A 21948-nucleotide genomic window follows, 5' to 3' on the forward strand; every position below is an offset into this window, starting at 1 on the left:
TTTGTCCAGTAACTATGATGCTAGCACCAGCACCCGGCTAACTCAGCTTAGCACAAGCCAGCACCTCTAAAGGACACATCTCCCCGTAGAATACTTTTTTCTTTTACTGAATAAACTGACGAGATATAACATGTCATTAGTGAGCTTTAGAGGTGCTGGTAGGAGCATTTTGTTACCTTTGGACAGAGCCAGGCCAGCTGTTTCCCCTAGTTGTTGTCTTTTTGCTAAGATAGGCTAACCAACTGCTGAAGGTAGCTTCATCCTTAATGTATAGACAGTGTGTGGTATCACTCTTCTCATATTGGAACAAAAGTGTAAGTATGTCATACTACTTTAAATAAGCATTTTAGATGGTATTAAATGAGTCCACATCTGTTCAGTTACATTTTTTTAAATAATTTATACAAGAAAAAGCAAACTGACAGCAATATCTACTTTTAGAAGACAATGTAATACAAGATGATGAATTGGTTAAGCAGAAAACAAAGAAGCGTTTGGAAGCGTAGCATGACTAAGATTACACAAACAAACAGATAAAAGTCAACTTATTCTGACTAAGAGTTTGGCTGCGGTATGCACTATGCCTACACCTTCATGTACTTCTCCCTTTTTCAGTTGCACTTCAGGTTTATGTCCCTGAAACTCAAATACAGATTCAATAGTACTTTGTCCTGTGTTATTTACAACATGAGTCATGTATTACTATTGTTTGGCCATGAAGGAGAAATATATCATCCTTTGTTTCTATGCTGTAAAATGACAGAAACCGAGGGGCTGAACTCATACTGACCAGCTCTAGTTTTCGACTAGAAATGAGTTTTTTTTGCAAGACATGATTCTTTCAAGTGTTTATAATAACATGTAGAAATCAAGACCCAAAGTCACACAGCAACAGCTGGTTGAAATATCAAATTTCAATATGGAAACATTCAAAAATCACAAAAATAACCCAACAAGACGTTCTGTTCTTTGACTTTCCTGCCAAATAAAGAAATTCACTCTCCTTTTTCCAACTGCTCCAACTTTATAACTAGTACAAATATGAAGACATCAGCACATAATAAAACACCAGTCCAATAACCCTGTTCCAAAATGTCACATAAAATGTTTTACTGAGATTAAAGTTGTATTAACATTTGTGATTGCGTGGCAACCGTCAGCCAAGAAACTAAACACAGCACGTTGTTTACGTTATGTTTATTGCTTGACGTGCAACCACAAGAAATAAGTGCAAAGTCAATATATTGATGCTCAAATTGCAGTCGCAGAAAATTCACATCTAACTAAACAGTATAGATGCAAATGTTGTATTTATATGCATTCATCGCTTCCTCTCTGGGTGTTTGCAGCTCTCAGCTGTTTAGGTAAAAGCAAGTTAATTTCCAGGGTAAGATGTAGAGAAATTTGGCCTGCAGCAGGACTGTACAGTTAGATCAGAAGCCAGACTCAGACAGCCCAGGCCGAGTCAAAGATCCATCTGTCTGTTCCTTGCTGAGAGGAGCGTGTAGGAGGGCATAGAGTGCACACACACACACACACACACACACACACACACACTTCCCATCACCAGCTGGATCGGAGAAAGCAGCACTTGGGGAACAGTTGACACGCTGATCTCTTTAATGGTTACATCCTCCACGCCCAACACCCGAGGCACTCAGACACACACGCTTTCATTAGTTTAAAACCGAGTGACAGAAAAAATACATATTGCAACCCCCCCTCACAATTCACACGCACAACTCCCTGCCTGCTCTCACACACACACACATATACACACTATCCTGTTAACTACCCCCACCTCCAAGCAATCAGAGGCTCAGAATAGGAAGGAGGGAGAGGAAGTGGCCGTGCATTCACAGGCTGGGAACAAGGAGAAGGAAAAACAGCCGGAACCTGGAATTTACGGAGGAAAAAACAACGGCCATCCAAAAATACTTCGGGACCATCTCCGCAGATAAACAGAAATATCATTACGCTCATCCTCTAGCTCAGGACAGTTTTCCTTACATACTTCCTCCATCTCATCCTCTACTCCTCAACTCTGCTACTGGCTACTCACCATCGAGGACACTTTCACACAAGGGCAACTTTTGATATTTGCCACAGTGGGATTGCTCCTCAGATGGTTTTCTTTCAAACAGTTCAAGAAAGCCACGCAGAAGGTCTAACTCATTAGGCCCTGAGCTAATCAGCGCTAAGTGGAGCTGCTGAGTCCTTCAACAGCAAATCTGAAATCCCCAGCCAGTGGTTCCTGTGGGTGGGGGATGAGTCCCCATGTATTTTAGCTTCCTAAAGTTGCAGATCAAGAGCTGCAATATGATGCTCCAACTGAAACGTGTCAGCACACATGTGAATTACATTTGGAAAAATGACTGATCTTTTTGGTGTAAAACTCCATTAGAAAGCTGTACCATCCGTTATGGTGCAAGTTCATGTAAGCTTTTCATAAAGATCTGCACTTTTCAGCAGATATAAGCTGTCAGATCCAGTGGTCAGCACCATGACAGAGTCCTTCCTGCTCTTCAGAGGTGGGGTCCACTGACCTTGAGGTCATTTCCTCTGACCTCTTCTTCCTAATTGATTCAATTTCCTAGCCATTGGCCTCCTATTAGGAAGTTCTAATAGATCCATACCTCCTCTTCAATATGACCTTCCTTTGTCCCCGAAAAAGGACAAATTTTCACGCTTGGGAGAACTCACTTTGTATTACTAAACTTTGTCACCCTATCCACATGTGATGTCAGTTAAATGGGCCATTCCATCCCTTCTCGTTTGTTCCCAACTTTCTAACCTTTAAATGACACAATTAACCTTTAACTGTCATAGTGACGCCGGCTGTTGAGCTCACACTGGCCTCTGTACATGTGGGACTGCAAACGGACTCAAAGAAATAAGAAAACGTGGTGAGTCACCTCCAGATTACCTGAGCGATATGACAACATACAGGAACAATGCCCGCGCCCACAGTAACACCCAGAACATTTCAAATCTGTCTTACATGAGATCCAACTGCTTTGTGCTTACGCCTGAAAAACTCCATCTCAGTAGCTGAATTAACAACCAAAAGGAAAAGAGTCCATAGAAGTTAGTTTACAGCATATCTATCTGGTGGGGATCTTGTTTAGGACTGTAAAATTAAATATATTAATATTAATAATAAGTTTTTTCTCTGCTATACTGTACTGCAACTTTATACATCTGGCACTACAAGTTCCTGCTTAACAGCCTTTACTTTCACAGTTAAAAGATGAAGTAGATCAGGTACGTACTTTATTACAATTTAAAGCCTAACTAACTTTATGATGTCCCGCAGTAGGTCAGTCTCGATGTATAAAGGAAACGTGGCTGATGGGTGTTCATCCATAAACAACTCAACCCAAGTCAGACCCGTTTTTGTGTACATGTAAACACAATATGACATCAGGGTAATTAAACTAGCCATGATGACTCCAGATTGGTCTCCTTCTGTTTGTTCTTCTGTCTGTTTATTCATTCATTTACTTTGAACATTTTGTTTGTTCATGCGACCACTCATCGAATTTGACAAAACCTCTGATGGAGCGAATACGTCCCACCACTGCACTTGAGAATTGCATAACATGGCCCAAGGAGCGGTTTGCATTTGCAAGTCAGTGTGATTCAAACAGCATGGACTGTGTTTTGAAATTTGGATGAGTGATGCATTTCTTCATTGCATTCCTGAATAGTATAAACTTCACTTTCAGCTCATATCCAAGCACCAGTGGATCAAGTTTCATTCTATGGTTTATATCAGGTCTTTTGTTTCACACAATCAGTATGACTGATACATATAATTTGTCTAAACTAAGTACACTGATGCAGATAATAATCCATGGAAAAATGCTTCATCAGCAAAACTTGTCTGTTGTACAGCTCTTAGGGAAAAACACTTTTGCCAAAAACAAACAGCTTTAATTTGCTTGTTCTTTCTTTCTCCTACACCATTGGCACTCAGCCTGCAGTGGGCTAAAGAATTTCTGGGTGTTGGTAATTACAGTGGAGGGGATGCTTTATGAAATAACTAAATCTCATGTTTGCTTAGATACGCTGAAGTTAACAAACATTTCCAGGATTGCTGATTAACTCGAACTCGGCAAAAAAAAATCTGTGACAAGTAAGCCATGACCAGTTGCTGATGCAGCGATTCCCCTGATTGTGCTGTCCCGCTCTTGCTCCCACTAAGTGGCGTCTTCTTCTGCAGTGGTTTCTGTTTATTAGTTCTAGTATTTGACATTTTCCCAACGCAACGTCTTATTCAAACAAGCCTGCTCTGAGCATGCTGCTTTAATCACAAACTCCTCTTTTAAGGTAAATACAACTGGATAGCCTGTCAGATAGGCATTTCACAAAACTAAGTTTGTGGTTGTTAGGTATGGCATTTCAGATGTATATGTGCAGACAAATGTGCACGTGTTCATACATGTTTGTGTGTGTGTGTTAGCCCCAATGAGAGAGTTATTACAAAGAGCCAATAGGAGTGAAGGACCACACTCTTAGCACATCCTGTTTGACTTGACCTCAGAGGATATTCTCCTTTCCCAAGCAAACAAACTGCTGGGCTTTTGGATCGTACCAACGTCGGAGGGGAAGGGAGGGGACAGGAGCCTGGGGATGTCTCTGGTGGGGAATCAGTGGGTAGAGAAAAGTTTTTGCAGAAGAGTTACTGCTTTGCCAAAAGAGCAGAACAGGTTTAATCTCTAGGTGTGGGTCAACAACCCATATATATTCTTTTTAGGACATGCAGCAAATCTTCACTTTTGAGAAGCTGAGTGTTTGGTGTTTTTGCTTGAAAATGACAATAACAATATATCATCAAATTAGTTGCTGATTAATTTTAACCATTGCAGGATGTGGGGAAAAAAACCCTCAACAGACACCCATTTCTGGGTGTTCAAAGTATTGGTGTTGATGGGATCTGTTAAGCCTATTTTAGGGTCATGCCCTTCAAAACTGGACCCTTATTAAAAGCCAGCATTTTACCAAACCTTTCACCATGATATATCACTCAGCCTGCCCCATCTGACACTATTGTAATTCTGACATCCCAGCATTTATTTCGCTTTACATATTATGCAAAAAGACCTGGCCTCCTCTAGCTGTGTCTGAGTAATCCATTATTTGGTTAAGTCGCTACAGTCCACTCGCTTCAGTTTCCCTGTGGTGTTTTCCTCGACTAACGGTGGGCCAGCTTGGTGCTGCTGCTGGGAGACTATTGGGATTAATGCTGCCGACTGACACTAATCTCATTGTGGTTAAGGCTTTGGAGAGACTGTGTCACCCACTTCACTCTCACTTCCAAACACTCGCATTTGTGGCACCAATCCGCTGGGACATTTGTGCCCAGGGAGGGATTTGTGTAGTGGATTCTCTCACTCACTGCTCATCTTATGGGCGGTTTGATTAGCGTTTTAAATGATTGATATATGAACTCTTGAAAAACTACCATTTACACTAAAAAGAATACAAATGAGCTCTGCCCAATTATTTCTTTTTTTTTTATTTTAGAGTAACTGTAGAGTAACTGTGAGTGAGTTTGGTATTAACTGTGTTATTTTTAATTCACTAGATGATCATCATCGCCACACTGTGTTCTTGATCCCGGACTATTCATTCTGGGCATTAATTATCAGAGAGTGGTGTGAGTCCACTTATCTGAATGGATAATGAAGGTTCTCTGTTCATGGTGAATGATATTCAATGCTTTTATCAACTTCAGGAGCTGCTGTCACTAAATTTAGCCTATATAGCCTGTGTTTCCATGGCTACAACAGTTGATGTGCAGTGAAGGCAGCAAATTTATACAATCTATATACTCTGAGATCACGTCAGTAATCACAGCATGTGTGTCTGCCTTCTGAATCATTTCCACCTGGGTCCCATAATACGATCCCAAGTAAATGGCATTAACTTAACCGCACACTGCAGCCAATTTAAAGGGGTTTTCCAAAATTCTCTCGGTCCACTTTTCATAAAAGCCACATATTTTTTTATTTTAAATAGATGTACTTGAAACATTCAGTTTTCTTTAAATCAATAAAATTGGATAGTCTGTGTTCTCTGCTTGCTTTGATTTCCACTAACAGTGGGCTGAGTGAGTTTGCAAAGCCCCTCTTCAATTTAACTCGAATCCAATCCATTATGTATAGCCTACTAAGGCAAATTTAATGCTTACCTAACCCTTACTGTGGTTTGAATTACGAAACTAAAAGATCACCTTAAACCTTAAAACAGCCATGTGTACCCCATGTGAGTTTACTAAAGTTGACCTTGACCCAGTTCCTCCAGATCAAATTATTCCCAGAAAAGGTGTATTTGATGACGACACCTTTCGCATCAGAGATAAACAACCTTGTTGGTTCATGTTGCCAGTGTACTCGTTAAAAGGCCAAGTCAGTGGTGGCGCACTGCTGTTTGTAGTAAACACCAAAAAGTCAAAGAATGGAAAAGAAAGTTCCAAAACAGAGCATGGGGGAGAACATTATTAAGGCAGACAGATTAAGTTTAGGGGGCATAATACATCTGCGAAGCCCAAATGTCAAAAGGAAACTACTGACCTTTAGAATATGTCCTTTGTTTTAGTAAATAGGTCATACTAACTCCTGTATTTGTATTAAAATACTAATTCATGGATTTATCTACAGTATACTTTAGTTCCTTAAATTAAAATGGTGAGAACTTTATTATATCAGGTCCAAATAACAAAATCAACATGTTTTCATTGGATCAAATACAAAATACAGGACGCCAGGTTTTAGAACGCTTTACAATATTTAACTTCCACATTCACTTGGCTTTCATCAAAGAGACCAACAGATCTTAACTACTCGACCTCTGCAGGTCATTTCCTTCACCTGCAACTGGAGAAAATGAGAAATCCAGAGAGGGCTCCAATCTGATGACTGGTTCTCTCTGACTTTCTTTTATGTAGGTCACCAGTGACTTCTTTAAGGGAGCCCTTTCAGGTGTGGCTCACAGGGACCCAGCATTCAGCCGGGACCTGAGCCTGTGCCTCTTAAGAGCAGGTCATAAATCTACCTTCCTACCCTGCTCCTGCTGCCGACGTCACTGTCAATCTGCTACAACATATTGGCCTCCATTCACTTAAATCAAGATTTATAATACTTTTACGATAATGTCCAGCTGGACTTCAAACATGAGCTGCATCAAGGAGAGCAAATATTGCGGAGACCTCGTGATCAATATAACAGGTGGCCCATCAGCCAGGATCAGATAAATAAGGCTGCACAGACATGTAGTATATAACTCATTCTGCTGTCCTGTTCCTGTAATGCAAAGTGTAAAGCTGATGATACACAGAGCAACTTTCAGAGCAATCGTGCAGGGCAACATAGCCGTCAATGGTAATGAGTAAAGATTACTACCACAATCCCCTTCCCCCACCACTCCACCATCCGCCCCGCACCGCCGCTATCCATTCAAAACATAGTCGGACTTGCCACTAGCAAGATTGCCCAGCAACATTGCTCAAAATGTTGCCCCGTGTATCATCAGCTTAAGTCTATTTCACCTGCTGTGCTTCTTTTACTTTCCCCTAACATAGAAGTCATATCTGCAGTGAAGACATGTAGTCATATATGAATCCATATGTTATCTGATAACTGCAGAATCTTTTACTTTCCTCTTCTGTTATGGCTTTATGTCTACATGAAAAAGACTTTTTATATCTGTCTAGAGAATTAGATTTTCTGTTATGAAAGAGGAGTAACACAAACAAACAAATACTTAAGTGAATACAGATAAGCTTTGTTTGCTTTGATTTCACTTTGCTTTTAGAACATTAGCTGTAGTTTCATCTCTTTGTGAAGCATCTTGTTTCACATGCTGCTTTTAAGCAGCAACAACAACATGGACAGCCAGAGATAGGACAGATATCCATTGTCTTATGCTATTCATTTCAACTTGTGTTACAGATGTGTTCACATATCCAGTAGCTTTCACTCTTCCTTTTCAGATGACTCACTAAAAAAGCAGGTGACAAAATGAGAGGCTGGCATCATGGCAGCATTCTTGCTTCACATTTAATACAGAATTCTCCACATTCCATCATCAACAATAGATATTCTCATGTCTCTGAAACATTCTCATGTTTCTCTGGCCAATCAACCTGTTTATGCTTCCTTGTCAGACGATCACGGTTTATTCATGAGAACTGGCCAGAATGGTGAGAACAGGAACTGTGGCTTTCTCAACAGCGTCCATCAAACACACAAAAAACTGGGAAGGCATCCGTCAAGCAGACGGAAATATCTGAAGTGGTCCTGCAAACCCACAAGTAAGTCTTCACTCTCTGAAGAGCACAAGGCAAGAGGAAGCAGAGGAGACATGACACGAGATGCTTTCCTCATCTTCCACAACACCCACGTACAACACACATAGACGCGCACACACGCAGACATCAAAGCTTTTGGATGAAGACTTGAGTATGAACTAAAGTCTGGTCAGTCAGACCCTGCTGTGTTGCTGGAAAGCAAAGAGCTTTGATGCGACATCTTTGTATATGCAGGGTCCCAGCTTGTGGTTAGGTGAATGGGTCCAAATAGCCTCGGTATGAGCCGCACCAGAGCAGTTGGTTTGTTCATTGTAGGCTCCAGTTGCTGCCTGGCATTGCATGAGCGTGTAATAATACAATGCTTTTGCAGCGAGGCATGTTATAAATAAAACCGCAGAAAGCATCTGTTGACAGTTCAGCTCTCCTGCAGCTCCTCTATTGGAAATGTTTATGATCATGTAGCGTTTGTTCATAAACTGTGCTTTAAAGTTTGTTACAGGATTCTCAACTACTTCACCCTGAAACTATTTGTATTTATTTGTGGCAAAACACATATGTGAGATGTATGTGTAGTGCAAGCAGTATAATAAAAGCAGAGACCATCTGACAGCATTATGATAAAGTACTGGTGTGTATAGTTTGTTTCAGCTGTGTATGGAGCAACATACGGCTCACATGTCATTCACTATTCTCTATAGTGAGGAGAGTTTTGTGTTATCAGCTGTACTCACCTGTTAAGCCTACTATAAACCGCAATTGTCACCCTTTTTTATGGCAGTTTCACTGGACACACATGACTATAAAAGGAGATAAGCCTAGGTAATATTCCCCATTAGAAGCCATTACTGGCAGGACAGGCGGTGCAATAATGAGGGCAAACTCGAAATCACAATTCTTCAAGTGCAAATGAATAATGTTTCTGTTTAGTACACAGACAAACTGTTATTCTATCCAGAGCGTCAAAACCTGACTACACTTTACCAACACCCAAAGATTCTGTTTTCCGTCTGAGATTTCATTCCATTGAATCACAAAGAATCATCAACATGGCAATGTCAATAGCAGAGGGCATATAGACACAGAGAGGAGCCGCATGGCATACAGCCTTGCCAAGCCAATGCCATTGTGTCTCCGTGGACCCATTGGAGACACAACAGGTGTGTCAATATGACAAGCATTCAACCGATCCACTATGTCTGCCTCATATAAACACTGAATAAATATAGATGCTTTCCATTTTCACTCTCAGCAGTGCACAGACAACAGATGAGGTGCAAACATTCAGAGATCGTGTGGAGTTCATGGGAAAATCACAGACGGAAAAGCATGACAACTATTTCCACTTAAGAAATATAGTTTTTACATCAACTTTCTAAGCATTATATCATGGATTAATTCACAGATAATACAAACCATGAGGAGGGAAATCGATGTCTGTTAAGCTTTTGATTTTTTTTCCAAGGGAAGCTTTGTAAGATTTCTAGACCAGAATAAAACAGGTGTTCATGTCATTGTATGCTACTTTTTAAATTTCATTAACATAAAGACTTAGATGTACAATTTGATCACAACAGTAATAAAAATGACAGAGTTATCCAATGTTTTGGTACTTAGTAATGCCTCCAGTGGCCTTCTCATATTGTACTGAAGCCTACTGTATCCTCTGCATGTGGCATAACTGCTGCATAGCATTGGGTTTTGTGACATTTCCATTTACAACATGGGAAATAACACATCCTTCTGAATGTTATTACGGGATTACTGAAGTTCTTTTTCACCATGCAGCACACAACTAGTGCCAAATAGAATTTAGATGAAGGGGTTGGAGAAAAATTGGCTTCTCCCCTCTGTGAACAGACGATACAAAACGGTGCATGGGCTGCCAGTCTCCCACCAGATGGTAAATGAGAGAGACACGGGGCGATCGAATATCAAATACAACCAATCAGATTATCAAAAACAACCCATAGTGGAAAACACCAAGGAAAATTTTTCGCCAAATACTCATATAATTCAAACTCCTAACCACACATTTAATTTGTTTATACGGATTTTTTTATTTATTTATTTGGTTTCTACTTTAATTCCTTTAGGGACTATTTCTTTGGCCTTATTGTGAGTCAAATAAAATGATTTAATTTAAGAGTGCATACTGTATAATAGCCTCCTTCAGTTTTTAAGAGTGTGTAAAGTTATTTGTCGTCGTGGCAAACTGATTCAGGAAGGGAGAAATTGTCAGTTTATTAGTCTCGCACATCACCGTTGTCAATTTCAGGCCATCAAATTAAATCTTTTATCTCAATCCTTGGAACCTTGCTGCGCGCGGGCCCTGTGTCATTCCTATTAGCAGTTAAAGGCCACGGGCAAGAATAAACCCATTTTACGGATGCAGGTGATCGGCTGTGTGTGTGTGTGTGTGTGTGTGTGTGTGTGTGTGTGTGTGTGCGATGGAGAGAGAGAGCGCTCATTTGCATACAGCTGAATAGTGTATGCCTCCCGTCCCGCACATTACACCCGCATGAGGGCGAGAGAGGGGCACGCGTCGCAACAATAGGAGGCACGCCACCACTAAACCGTAAAACGCATGGGTGGGCATAAAGAGGCACACGCTACCAACAAGATAAAACACACCCAAAACAACATGTTAGAAAAAAAAGGCGACATCGGACACATTGTCGGCCTGTGGATTCGTGCCTAAATGGAAACAGTATCCTATGTATTTTATTAGTGATATGGAGAATTTAATATTAAAATAAAAATACATACGTTGTGGGTTGATTTACACATCTGGCATGGGCTATTAATCTGTTTTGTCTGTATGCTTAAAATAAACAATAAAGAAAGTGGATTTCAATGTCAATAGCATTTTTTTTTTTTAATGCTGGGGAGATTTGTCTTTTAATCACATTTCTAGTTTCATTGTTTGTGATCCAGCCCGGGGGAGAGACACATATGACCCCACAGAGAGTGAAGGATCTGAAAGGAAATAGTGCGCGCGGCTGCAATGCTAGTAGGGGCTAATTAGGCGTGCAATTGAGTGGAACCAAGGGCAAAAGGGTGCAAGGAGTAAGGCAGTAATTGAATTCCTGCTTTCTTTTCTCGAAGTTTCGGCTCTCCTGCATTGTCCTTACTCACTGTCCATAATGTGCAAATGTGCGTCCAGCGCATTGTGCGCTAAAAATAAGTCAACAGATGTTAGGGCTTGTTAATAATCGCCCAGTATCCATGGTGGTCAGTCAGCACAGTGCCAGTGGGTATTAAATCTGGATAATTGTTGTTGGGTTGGAAGGGAAGGGGGCTGAATATGTGAAGGGGGCGGTGTCAGTGGAGTGATTGGCAGTTTATGTAATGAGCAGCGCAGTGCAAGTCTATATATCTGGGAGGGGACACACTACGGTTCATTCACGAGTAATAGACGAGTGATGAACATCCGTGGCGCACTGACGCACCAAGTTCAGCACCAAAACAAGCTCTGAGCCGCGCACACATAGCGGAGTGACCATTGTGGAGTACAGTACCATGCAAGGAGGGGACGCCTGCTGACAGAAAGAAGCACGGCTGTGGATATTGGTCTTCCCTCACCTTTGGATAACTTGGAGCTTGGAAACGCTTTCTCTGGACTCTTGTGTTTTGTTTTTGTTTTTTTGACGCACAGCAACAAGGACCGACAGGAGAACTCCCTGGGAGTGAAGAAGGATTTATACGTGTTTTGAGAATTTTTTGCGCCCCCATTTGTTTTTTTCCTCGGTGTAAATACTTTGGAATAGGGAGGTTTTGCTGCTTTATTGGCTGGTGACGCGGCTGCCCTGGAGAAGCGAGAAGGATGGCAGCCTGGTTCACCTTTACCATCGCATTCAGCACCACGTTGATATCACAGGTATGAAGGAGGATAACACATCCCCTCGTGATCCTGAGAGAGCTCGGCGATCACAGATGGAGTGCCACTTGTTTTCATGTCAAAAAAAGAAAAAGAAAAAAGAATAAGCTAGATATGTAACTGCACCGACGTTTTCCTAAATCATATTTCCTTCTCTTTTAGGTATGGGGCTCTGGTGTTTTTGAGCTCGATCTTCACGAATTTAAAAATCACAAAGGTTTGCTGGCAAACGGGAACGCATGCAAACCCAACTGCAGGACTTATTTTAGAATTTGCTTGAAGAACTATCAGGCTGTGGTCTCGCCAGGTGACTGCATCTTTGGAAGTACAATGACAGCAGTGCTGGGGACAAACTCTTTCAGCGCCAAGGACAGTGGCACTTTACCTGGACCGATACAAATACCGTTCAACTTTGGATGGCCGGTAAGAGCGTGGAGCAGTGAATCCACTTTAGGCTATCTGTTTTATTTCAGCGACCACTATTAATGTTGTTTCAGGGAACTGCTATGCATTTTGGGAGCGCACCGGTTATTGGTCAGCTCATCTAATCCATATCATTAGGTAATACTTTGTCGACAAACAGATTGGACTGCTACCACGTCGTTCATTTCAAAATCCAGAAGGCCATGCAGTGGTCATTGTAACACATATTTTATAAACGAAGCCTTAAATTGAAATAGCCCTGTTGAATGAACAGTCTGTGAAAAACAATAGTTTTGATGTACGATTTCCTCCTTAAATAATGAGCTCTGTCAAAGAAAAAAACAACAAAAAAAACAGTAAAATAGATATTAATGAACTGCATGTGTTTTCTCCTCAGGGGTCGTTTTCATTAATAATTGAAGCCTGGCATTCACCTTATGGAAATCTACCTGTAGGTAAGTGCAACACTTTTTTTACCACAGGAGGGAGCTCTGTCTGTACATTGAACACATGAGGTTCTCCAACTAGTTTACCATTTTTGCACAAATACATGCACAAAAAAAGCTAAATTTAGGCAATTTACACAGCTCAGGCAGTCAACATGCTCCTCTCCACAGCTTGTTAATTGTTCACAATTTCACACATTTTCAGCCTATTCACTCCTTTGTTATGAACTTCAGAACACCTTTTTTCATTCTTATACCCAATACAATTGAACTTCCTCTGGTTTATTTTTGGCGTGGGAAAGAGCTGTGGGCTTTGGTGAGAATACACAGTGCCTGCCAAAAACCCCTGACTACATCTTCCTGTATTTTACACCTTACTCTGTTCCGCCCTTTGGAAGAGGGGACTGGGCCTGGGAATGTTTTTGCTGACGGAAAGAAAGAGGAAATTTCAAACCTGAGTTTATCTTTCATCTAAGCTGTATGGGATTTGATAAGGGATGCAGCTTGGTACTGTGCAGATTATTAGAACAAAACTGAATGACTTTTGAACCCACAAGCCATTTATGATGCAGTCCTTGACATAAAACCATAATCATCTAAAGCCATAAACAAGCTTTGATATCCTAAATTAATTCTGACTTCCCCCTCTTTCTCTTTCAGATACCAACAACTCAGACTTTTTGATAAGCTTTTTTGCCATCCAAAGACAGCTGGGTGTAGGAACTGACTGGTCTCAGGACGTACAGACCGAAAAGCAGACAGAGCTACGATATTCTTACCGGTTCATCTGTAACGAAAGTTACTATGGAGAAAGTTGTTCCAAAAGGTGCACGCCCAGGGATGACCGATTTGGCCACTACACCTGCAACCGTAACGGGCAGCTATCCTGCATGCTTGGCTGGAAGGGGAAATACTGCGAAGAACGTAAGCAATCAACAAAATGTCTTGCATTAGGCCTGTTCACACCTAGCTGATTTGCGTTACATCAGCAGTCTGGTCTTACTCTCTTTCTTGCATGTCTGTCAGTTGACTCATGGAGTTCTGTTGTTCAGTGTTGCTCTGACCTTGTGTCTGTGTATTTTTTTTACACGAGAGTCATCCAGATGTTTGCAAATGACTCGCAGATACTGTTTCAGCCTAAATGTGCAGCTTGGTATGATAAGAACTCCTTGTATGATTGAGTGGACAGGCCTTACCTCACAAGAGTTGTAACTTCTGCGAGGTATCCTCATGGTGCATGACCTTTACCCTTCATCATTATGGTTTAGGGCCTAGAGAGAAACCAGATTTGTGGGCAGGCACAAGTTCCAGATATCAGTAGTTATTAAGTTGTAAGATAACCCATAGGTCATCATCATTAAGGCCACAAGATGTTGAGTACTATAACAAGACATGACGTAATGTAGTCTGGCAAGTGTGATAAGCAATTTTGGTGTAGAAAGCATTTTTCAGAGAAATCTGCCTCATATAATTTGTAAAATTCTGATGTGTAATTGGTTGTGGGTTTGTGAACACTTATTGAATATGGGTTGGGGGACAGACGGCACTAGCATGACAACAGGCACATTATACTTGTGCAAACCCACTTAGCTAAATCATAAACCAACACTCCCATGTTTTGGATAGGTCTGAATGGGCCTATGAGGAGGCCCGATGCCATTTGGCTCCACAATAGGCACTTTTCACCAAAACAAATTAATCAAAGAGTAGATTGGAAGGAGGCACCATGAGAGTAATAGTTACCATGTGCTGGATATGTGACCACATGGGTGACAGCGGATCTGTCATCCATGTCACTTGGTGGTGAAAGAGAAATTGGCATGTGCTATTTTGACTGTGGCGCCAAATTCTAACCAGATGGGCTCACGTGTCGCAATTACAGACACATCAATCGTCTGTGACTACAGAAAATATACATGCAAAAGATAGATTGGGCATCTTTCAGAAGCCATAACCCCCCCTCTCTAACACTCCCATAGCCTACATCAATTTAAACAAGACTGGTGTTTCGGGCATGTTTTAGGACCTCGAAGAAACTCAAGCACAATCAAGCAAAAACACATGCTGTGAACTTTAGTTAAAGATAGGCAAGCAGCAGCTCTCAAATCTCCAAAAAATCATCCTAATTAAACTGTAAATAAATAGCTAATGGACACAGCTGCAAGGGTTATGATCATTTCCTTTAGCTTGTCAATATGCAAATGAGCTTACACAGTTGTGACTTTAATTGGCAGTTTGAAACAGTTTGTGTCTTAATAAAATCACATCCAACTTAGAACTGAGAATTTGTGTTTATTTAAAAAAAAAAAAAACTACCTTCATGTACATCTAGTACTGTACAGCGCGTGCCCGGTAACATAATCTGCAGGCGGGGGGGTGCGCGGGCATTGACAGAGGAGGAGCCCGGCCGACTGCACGCGCCAAGGTTAATCGCGGCATTATTATCCGCCACGCGCCATCGATGTTTAGTCCCTTCCATTGTTGGGCGCGCGGTAGTAGCAGCTGCAAATATGGTTCTGGCAGACCACAAACAACAATAGTGACAGCTGTCTGCTATTGAGAGCAAGCATCTGTTCTGGACTAAACCGGCCGCTTACCGTCAGTCGCCTGATATGTAGTCCTGCGAATCAGTGTCATGCAAGACCGGTACACTTAAAACAGGACAAACAAACCCTCAACCGATTTCCCCCGTGGCAGCTGGGGGTGTGGCGGACAGGTTTAGATCAAATGAAGGCTTCTAAGGAAAGTTGAGACAGATTTAGGCCCTAATGTAAGCCTGTTTCAACAAATAGAGTCACAGTTGGCTATTTCAAGAAAATGAGTGATCTGTAGCCTCGTTGTCGGTATAGAGCTCAGTGTTGTTTTAAAAGGCTTTTAGCTACTACTCTTATGAAAGTTGAGTGTTTGATACATAGTGTCACCAGGCACCACTATGCTAAAACAACCAGATGGGCGCACCAGCAAAAAAGAGGAGCAGACTGACTATGTTTGTTTTTTCTCTTTGCTTTAGCTATCTGTCTGGAAGGCTGTAGCGAGAGGAATGGAAACTGCTCCAAACCTGGCGAGTGTGTGTAAGTATTAATAATTATGAAGTGTTGAAATAGTTGTTGGCTGTTGCGTAAGAGGGAACACATTTATTAAGAGAGGTGTAAGTTCTCTAAATCAACAACATTTCCGTCTATTCCCTCTCTTGTCTCCCAGCATCACTCACTGGCTTCCCGTGTTCATTTCTTGTCACTACCCTGTCTCACTCACTCACTTGCTCAATCAATTACCAGCAAGGATAATTCACACACACACACACACACACACACACTAACCGACTTGCTGTGAGAAATTCCTCCTGAATCCTATTTTGCCCTCTTTTCAGACACAAATCCATCATTCCCACTGCTAAAACTGACCCAAATTGAGGTTAAACCCTTTTATATCCAACACCGTAAAGCTGCGCCCATGTCTCTGCTCACTCAGCAAAAAAATGTTGGAACCTTTAAAGCACATCTTAAGTCCGCCAATCTCATGGCGCGACAAGCCCGCTGAAAACTGTGCTGAGAAAAATATATTCATGGGAAGCAAGAAAAAAATGTGTTGACTGTTGGCTGGCTGCCAGAAATCTGTTCAGCAGTATTTCACCTTTGTATTATTACATTATCTTTATTTATCCTTAATATACACTGTACATACCTTTGTGATTGTTTGACAACCCCACCCCTCCCCCCCAATATCAGCCTCTGTTCATCCTGTAGTTACTGCATTCAGATTGTAGACAATGTTTATCATTATTCACCATGTTTATTGGAAAAAACAATGTTTCTTGTATGTAATGATGTAATGAGGTTGGGGGGGGCATAATTTGTGCTGATGCATGATTAACGTTGGCACTGAACCAAGGCCTTCTGAAAAAAAAAAACACTTTAAAAAATAAAATAAAATTTTTAAGATGGATTCATATGAGCATTTAATGACTGGATCCAACTGTGCTGCAGCTATTAATGTCTTGTTACATGATAGATGACAGCTAATCCGTGACGGGGCAATAAAGCACAGATGTCTGCTCTCATTTAATCTAAGTTGACTGATTGCATGTTTCAGAGAACTGAAATTGGCAGTTTTAACTACCAGTTTCAGATATGTTATTCATGGCAATTATAAGAGGTACAATATGAGGAATAAGTGATTCATCAAAGAACCTATTTTCTTGCAGATGCCGAGATGGCTGGCAAGGCACATTCTGTGACGAGTGTAGGAAGTACCCGGCCTGTAAGCACGGTACCTGCCAGCTGCCATGGCAGTGTAACTGTCAGGAGGGCTGGGGAGGCCTATTATGTGACCAAGGTACACCATACAACATGGACCACTGCTGCTGTTCCTTTTTAAAAGATGTTCTCGTATTACTTGTGCGCTGTTTTCATTTGAATTAACTTGAAAGCATTAGTAAATTAGCTTTCCTCTGAAGTGTCCCAGCCATAGCTCTGTGCACATCCGGAGGGGATAGCTTTATTCTTTTCCCTCTTTATGTTCCCTGTAAACAAACACTCTTTTCTCCCCCAGACCTGAACTTCTGCACCCATCACCATCCTTGTGTGAATGGCGCCACCTGTATGAACACCGGACAGGGCAGCTATACATGTACATGCCTGCCTGGTTTCACAGGGGTCAACTGTGAGCTGGAGATGCAGGAGTGTGACAGCAACCCCTGCAGGAATGGAGGGAAATGCACAGTGAGTTAGAAATGGATACATTTTTATATTCTAATATTCAAAAAAAATAGAGGCGGGGGGGTTAATTCTCTAGGTTTTGATTGTCCAACTAACTTTTCCTTTCCTTTCCTTTTCCCCAGAATTTGGAAAGTGGCTACATGTGCACATGTCCCCAAGGCTTCGAGGGCTCCCACTGTGAGCACAGCCTGCTGACGTGTGCTGACTCCCCCTGTTTCCACAGTGGTAAATGCTGGGAGAAGGACAATGGCCGCAGCTACATGTGCGAGTGTCCGCGCAGCTACACCGGACTCAACTGCGAGAAGAGAGTGGACAAGTGCACGTCGCTTCCCTGCGCTAATGGTAAAGTCTTCCTCCCCTCTTTGCCCCCCCTTTCTGAACTTCCCCTCGCTCTTTCTCCCCCCTTCAAATTCCTGCAACTGGAAGCAAAGTGGAACAACAGGAATTACAGGGAACTTGGTGTCTATTGTCCTCCATATAAACACTCGGCAGCTCAGAGCAGCAGCTTGTAAATGTCGCCACAGCTCGCAGCGATTGTTGATGAAAGGGGACAAATATTCAGCACAGCTCGATTTCTGTCTTCTTGTAAACATGGAGGGCTCTGGATCGTTGTGTGTGTTGGGAGAATAACACACAGTGCTGTGGCCACACTGTGGATGCGATGGAAATGTGTGAAGCGAAGGGGCCTCAGGGGAAGGTTCATGTAGATCATGTTCTTTCTGATTTTGAAATGTCTGTCATTTCTTTGCTAATGTTAGCTGTGTTTGTTGATTCTAACCAGCCTCCTCTTCTGTAGGTGGTCTGTGTCTGATTCACAGTGGCTTGCGTATGTGTAGCTGCCGTGCAGGATTTACCGGCCAGCGCTGCGAAATCAACATCAATGAGTGCGCCGGGGAGCCCTGCCTCAACGGTGGCACCTGCCAAGACCGAATCAACGACTACACCTGCGTCTGTCCCGCTGGCTACGGGGGACGCAACTGCGACAGAGTCCTAGATGAGTGCTCCCTTCGACCCTGCCTCAACGGGGGTCTTTGCACTGGGGGAGGCGGTCCAGGCAAGCCTCCAGCAACCTGCATCTGCACATCAGGCTTCACTGGGCCTCGCTGCGAGTTCTTCGCCGCCGTCACCTCTCCCGTGACCAACGGCGAGATTCAAGATGGCTTCCAGTGGGCAGCAGTTTCTTTGGCCGTGGGGCTGGTGGCGCTGCTGGTGTTGCTGTGTATGGTGGGCTTGGCTTTGAGGCATATCCACAGGCAGGCCCAAAGAGAGCAGGGAGACACAGAGACTATGAACAACCTGTCCAATGTTCAGAGAGACAACCTGATCCCAGAGTGCCAGCTGAAAAACACCAACCAGAAAATCGGCCTGGAGGTGGACTGTGATTCAGAGAAATCGAACTTTATCCACAAAAACTATCACTTGGACTCGTACAACTCTAACTCAAAGGAGTTCAAGGATGACAAGTCACAAGAGGATAAAAGTCTTATTTATGACAAATGTTTAGAAGACAAAATGCCTTTGAGTAGAATGTACAGGTAAGAGGAACCGTATTCACGCTACTTGTACTACTTGTACTAACTATCATGTGAACATATGATAATGTGTGTCAAAGTACTGGGAAATTTCCATAGCTCCCTCTATTTATTGTGCTCATGCAGTGATGTATCTTTGTGTCCCTGCTGAGTGGGAATTACTATTAATGGGTGCTCTCACCCAACAATAAGCCCCAACTGTTTTTTTCAATCTTGGAAACTATACATTTGTCATTCCCACAGACACGTTTGACAATTGCTTTGCTACAAACAGCCCCCATCCTCTCCGCAGCCTCACTGTGTATGTGCGCAACTAATGCATTGCTCTGCCATGTGCTTCTAGTTTGTGTTAACACCAAGTGTGATTTGTGTTTGCAGTGAAAAGCCTGAGTGTAGGATATCAACGATATGTTCCTCAAGAGACTCCATGTACCAGTCGGTATTTGTTATAGCAGAAGAAAGGAGGGAATGCGTCATAGCGACTGAGGTAAGCCAATAAAACCACATCTTCATCAGCATTTCCGCAGATCCTCCACTTGAAATGCATCATTTCGTCCCAAGTGCCCCATCCCTCACTAGTGCAGCAACATTTAAGACAGGGGATGGTGCTATTTGTAGAAAGGCGGTGTTCTGGTATTTGGACCTAAGCTGGTGGAAGCCCAATCAACAGCATTATTGGTTTCTGTAAATTACCCTGACCTTCTTTATCTTGGCCATGTGATGACCTAAGGTCCGAACTTATACTGATTCCTCACACATGTTTGGCTCTGCTTGGTCTCGAAGGTGCTATGTTTTACTGCGGTGGCATTTAGTGGAATTTTTCAGTTCATTTCCAAGGATAATATAATGTTAATACTGAAGTATATGGCCAGCAACAGTTCAAAACGTGTTGTAAAAACACTTTTAGCTTCGGGATTATTGTGTCGTTTTATTTTGTTGTGTTTGTAATACAATTTTGTGCTCTCCTTTTTTCTCCGACAGGTATAAACTGTGAGGGGTCTGGAGGCAAGGGAAGGAGGAAAAAGACACAATCGAGGCAGAATATAATATTCTGGATTGTTTACAAATGCTGAAAAGAGACTGGAGATTGTTTAAGATGTCCACTGCTGCTCTGGAACACTTGAGAACTGGAGAGGGCAGAGATCTCTGCTCTGCAAAAGAAAAAAGAACAGAACTGAGAAACTTTATGTTGACCGAGTGTTTGTATGCAAAACATGTACAGTGAAGGACCTCTCACAGTGGTGACAATGGTTAAACAGACTGGCGAATAGACTCACTACACAAGGTGTGGAGACTGACACCGGTGAAATATTAATTTATAATCTCGGCCATCCTTGACAGGAGAAGGAGGCGAAGGTGGATCATCGCCCCTCGTATCTGACCCGGCCTTGTGTGATAATCATGATGACTTAGACAGCCAATCAATCAGTAATAAAAAAAGGTGCCTAAGATTTGACCCCTTGAAACCCCCATACACCCACACTCACTCCTGCCATCTTCGCCTGCTATGCAAGACTCAGGGTCGAGACGAGTGAACTCACCCACTGTCACAATCCAACCTCACAAACACTGAGAGTTATGAATGTCTGAAACTAATCTTCAGCTGTCAATCATGCGAAAATGACTGGTTGGACTGGTTTCCACGCAACGGTGAAGATTGTATGCAGCCCAACTTCACTACAAGCCTTAAAAGAGGGGTTTGAACACTAAATTTGTGCCCTTGTCTGTTCTTGGATCTCTTGCACAACAAAAATAAATCGGGGGGGAAAACACTTTTTTGAATCAACAGGGATTTGAAGAGAAAACCACAGGAGCGCAATAGCCCGTGCTGTGCCAGCAAGATCCAAGAGAAAGGAAAAGTTTGCATAGAAAAGCGTGTTTTTTTTATGCAACCCAACTGAGAAAAACAAGGAGAAAAGACTGTCACACCACTGCCTGCCTATAATAAATTTCAAAACTACAGAACCAATAATGTAATTTTTTTAAATGATTATTTCCAGAGTTTAATTTAAATATGACACACTGCTCTTTATATGTTTTATAATATTATTTTGTATATAATGCATATTTATAAGGACCAAACTTCTGAAGAATAAAACTTCCTTGAAAACTTTGAATTTGATATCAGTAAATGGAAGGGGAAATTTATTTTTGAGGTTGTTGTTAAATAATGAAATGAGTACAAATGGTGTGTATTGCATTCATTTTTTTTGTCCTGTGCTCAGTTTATACTCATATCGCTCTGCTAGACCTCTTAAATTGTAAGCAGGTTTATGAATATGAAATCCAGCTGCTCTTCTACATTCACACATCACATTAAATGTTTGGGACATTAGGTAGGGACGTAAAGCCCCCTGCCTGTAGCATCACTACTTTGAGTAATTCCTGGAAACGCCTTTGGCTCCCACCCCGCTCACCCACCCCTCGTTCTCTCTCCGACCCTAAATTGGCTTGAAATTCAAATCCGTTTCCACGGATACCACCCCCTCAAGCTGGAAATGGCGAAACAAAGCCAGGCGCAGGGCAAAGGGGAACGCCCCCCTCAACAACCCCTTGTAATACACACACGTTCCGTGTACACACACACACACAGCCAACCAAACAGATGCCGTGGGGGGAGTACAGAGAGAGTCTGTAG

General features: G+C 42.2%; 1 protein-coding gene across 1 annotated transcript; it reads left to right on the plus strand.

Annotated features, from left to right (window-relative positions):
* The first annotated feature begins 11704 nt into the window (after positions 1 to 11704).
* Positions 11705 to 21432, plus strand: dll4 (delta-like 4 (Drosophila)). Its single transcript, XM_038726610.1, has 11 exons — positions 11705 to 12191; positions 12354 to 12614; positions 13012 to 13069; positions 13721 to 13984; positions 16071 to 16131; positions 17265 to 17395; positions 17612 to 17781; positions 17901 to 18120; positions 18575 to 19313; positions 19689 to 19797; positions 20292 to 21432. The coding sequence occupies exons 1-11, from the start codon at positions 12138 to 12140 to the stop codon at positions 20295 to 20297; spliced, it is 2073 nt and encodes a 690-aa protein (XP_038582538.1). The 5' UTR covers positions 11705 to 12137; the 3' UTR covers positions 20298 to 21432.
* The last annotated feature ends 516 nt before the right edge of the window (positions 21433 to 21948 follow it).

This window comes from Micropterus salmoides, unplaced genomic scaffold (genome assembly GCF_014851395.1).
Source record: "Micropterus salmoides isolate LMB-PRFRI ecotype aquatic unplaced genomic scaffold, ASM1485139v1 Ms_hic_scaffold_18, whole genome shotgun sequence".
Lineage (NCBI taxonomy): Eukaryota > Metazoa > Chordata > Actinopteri > Centrarchiformes > Centrarchidae > Micropterus > Micropterus salmoides.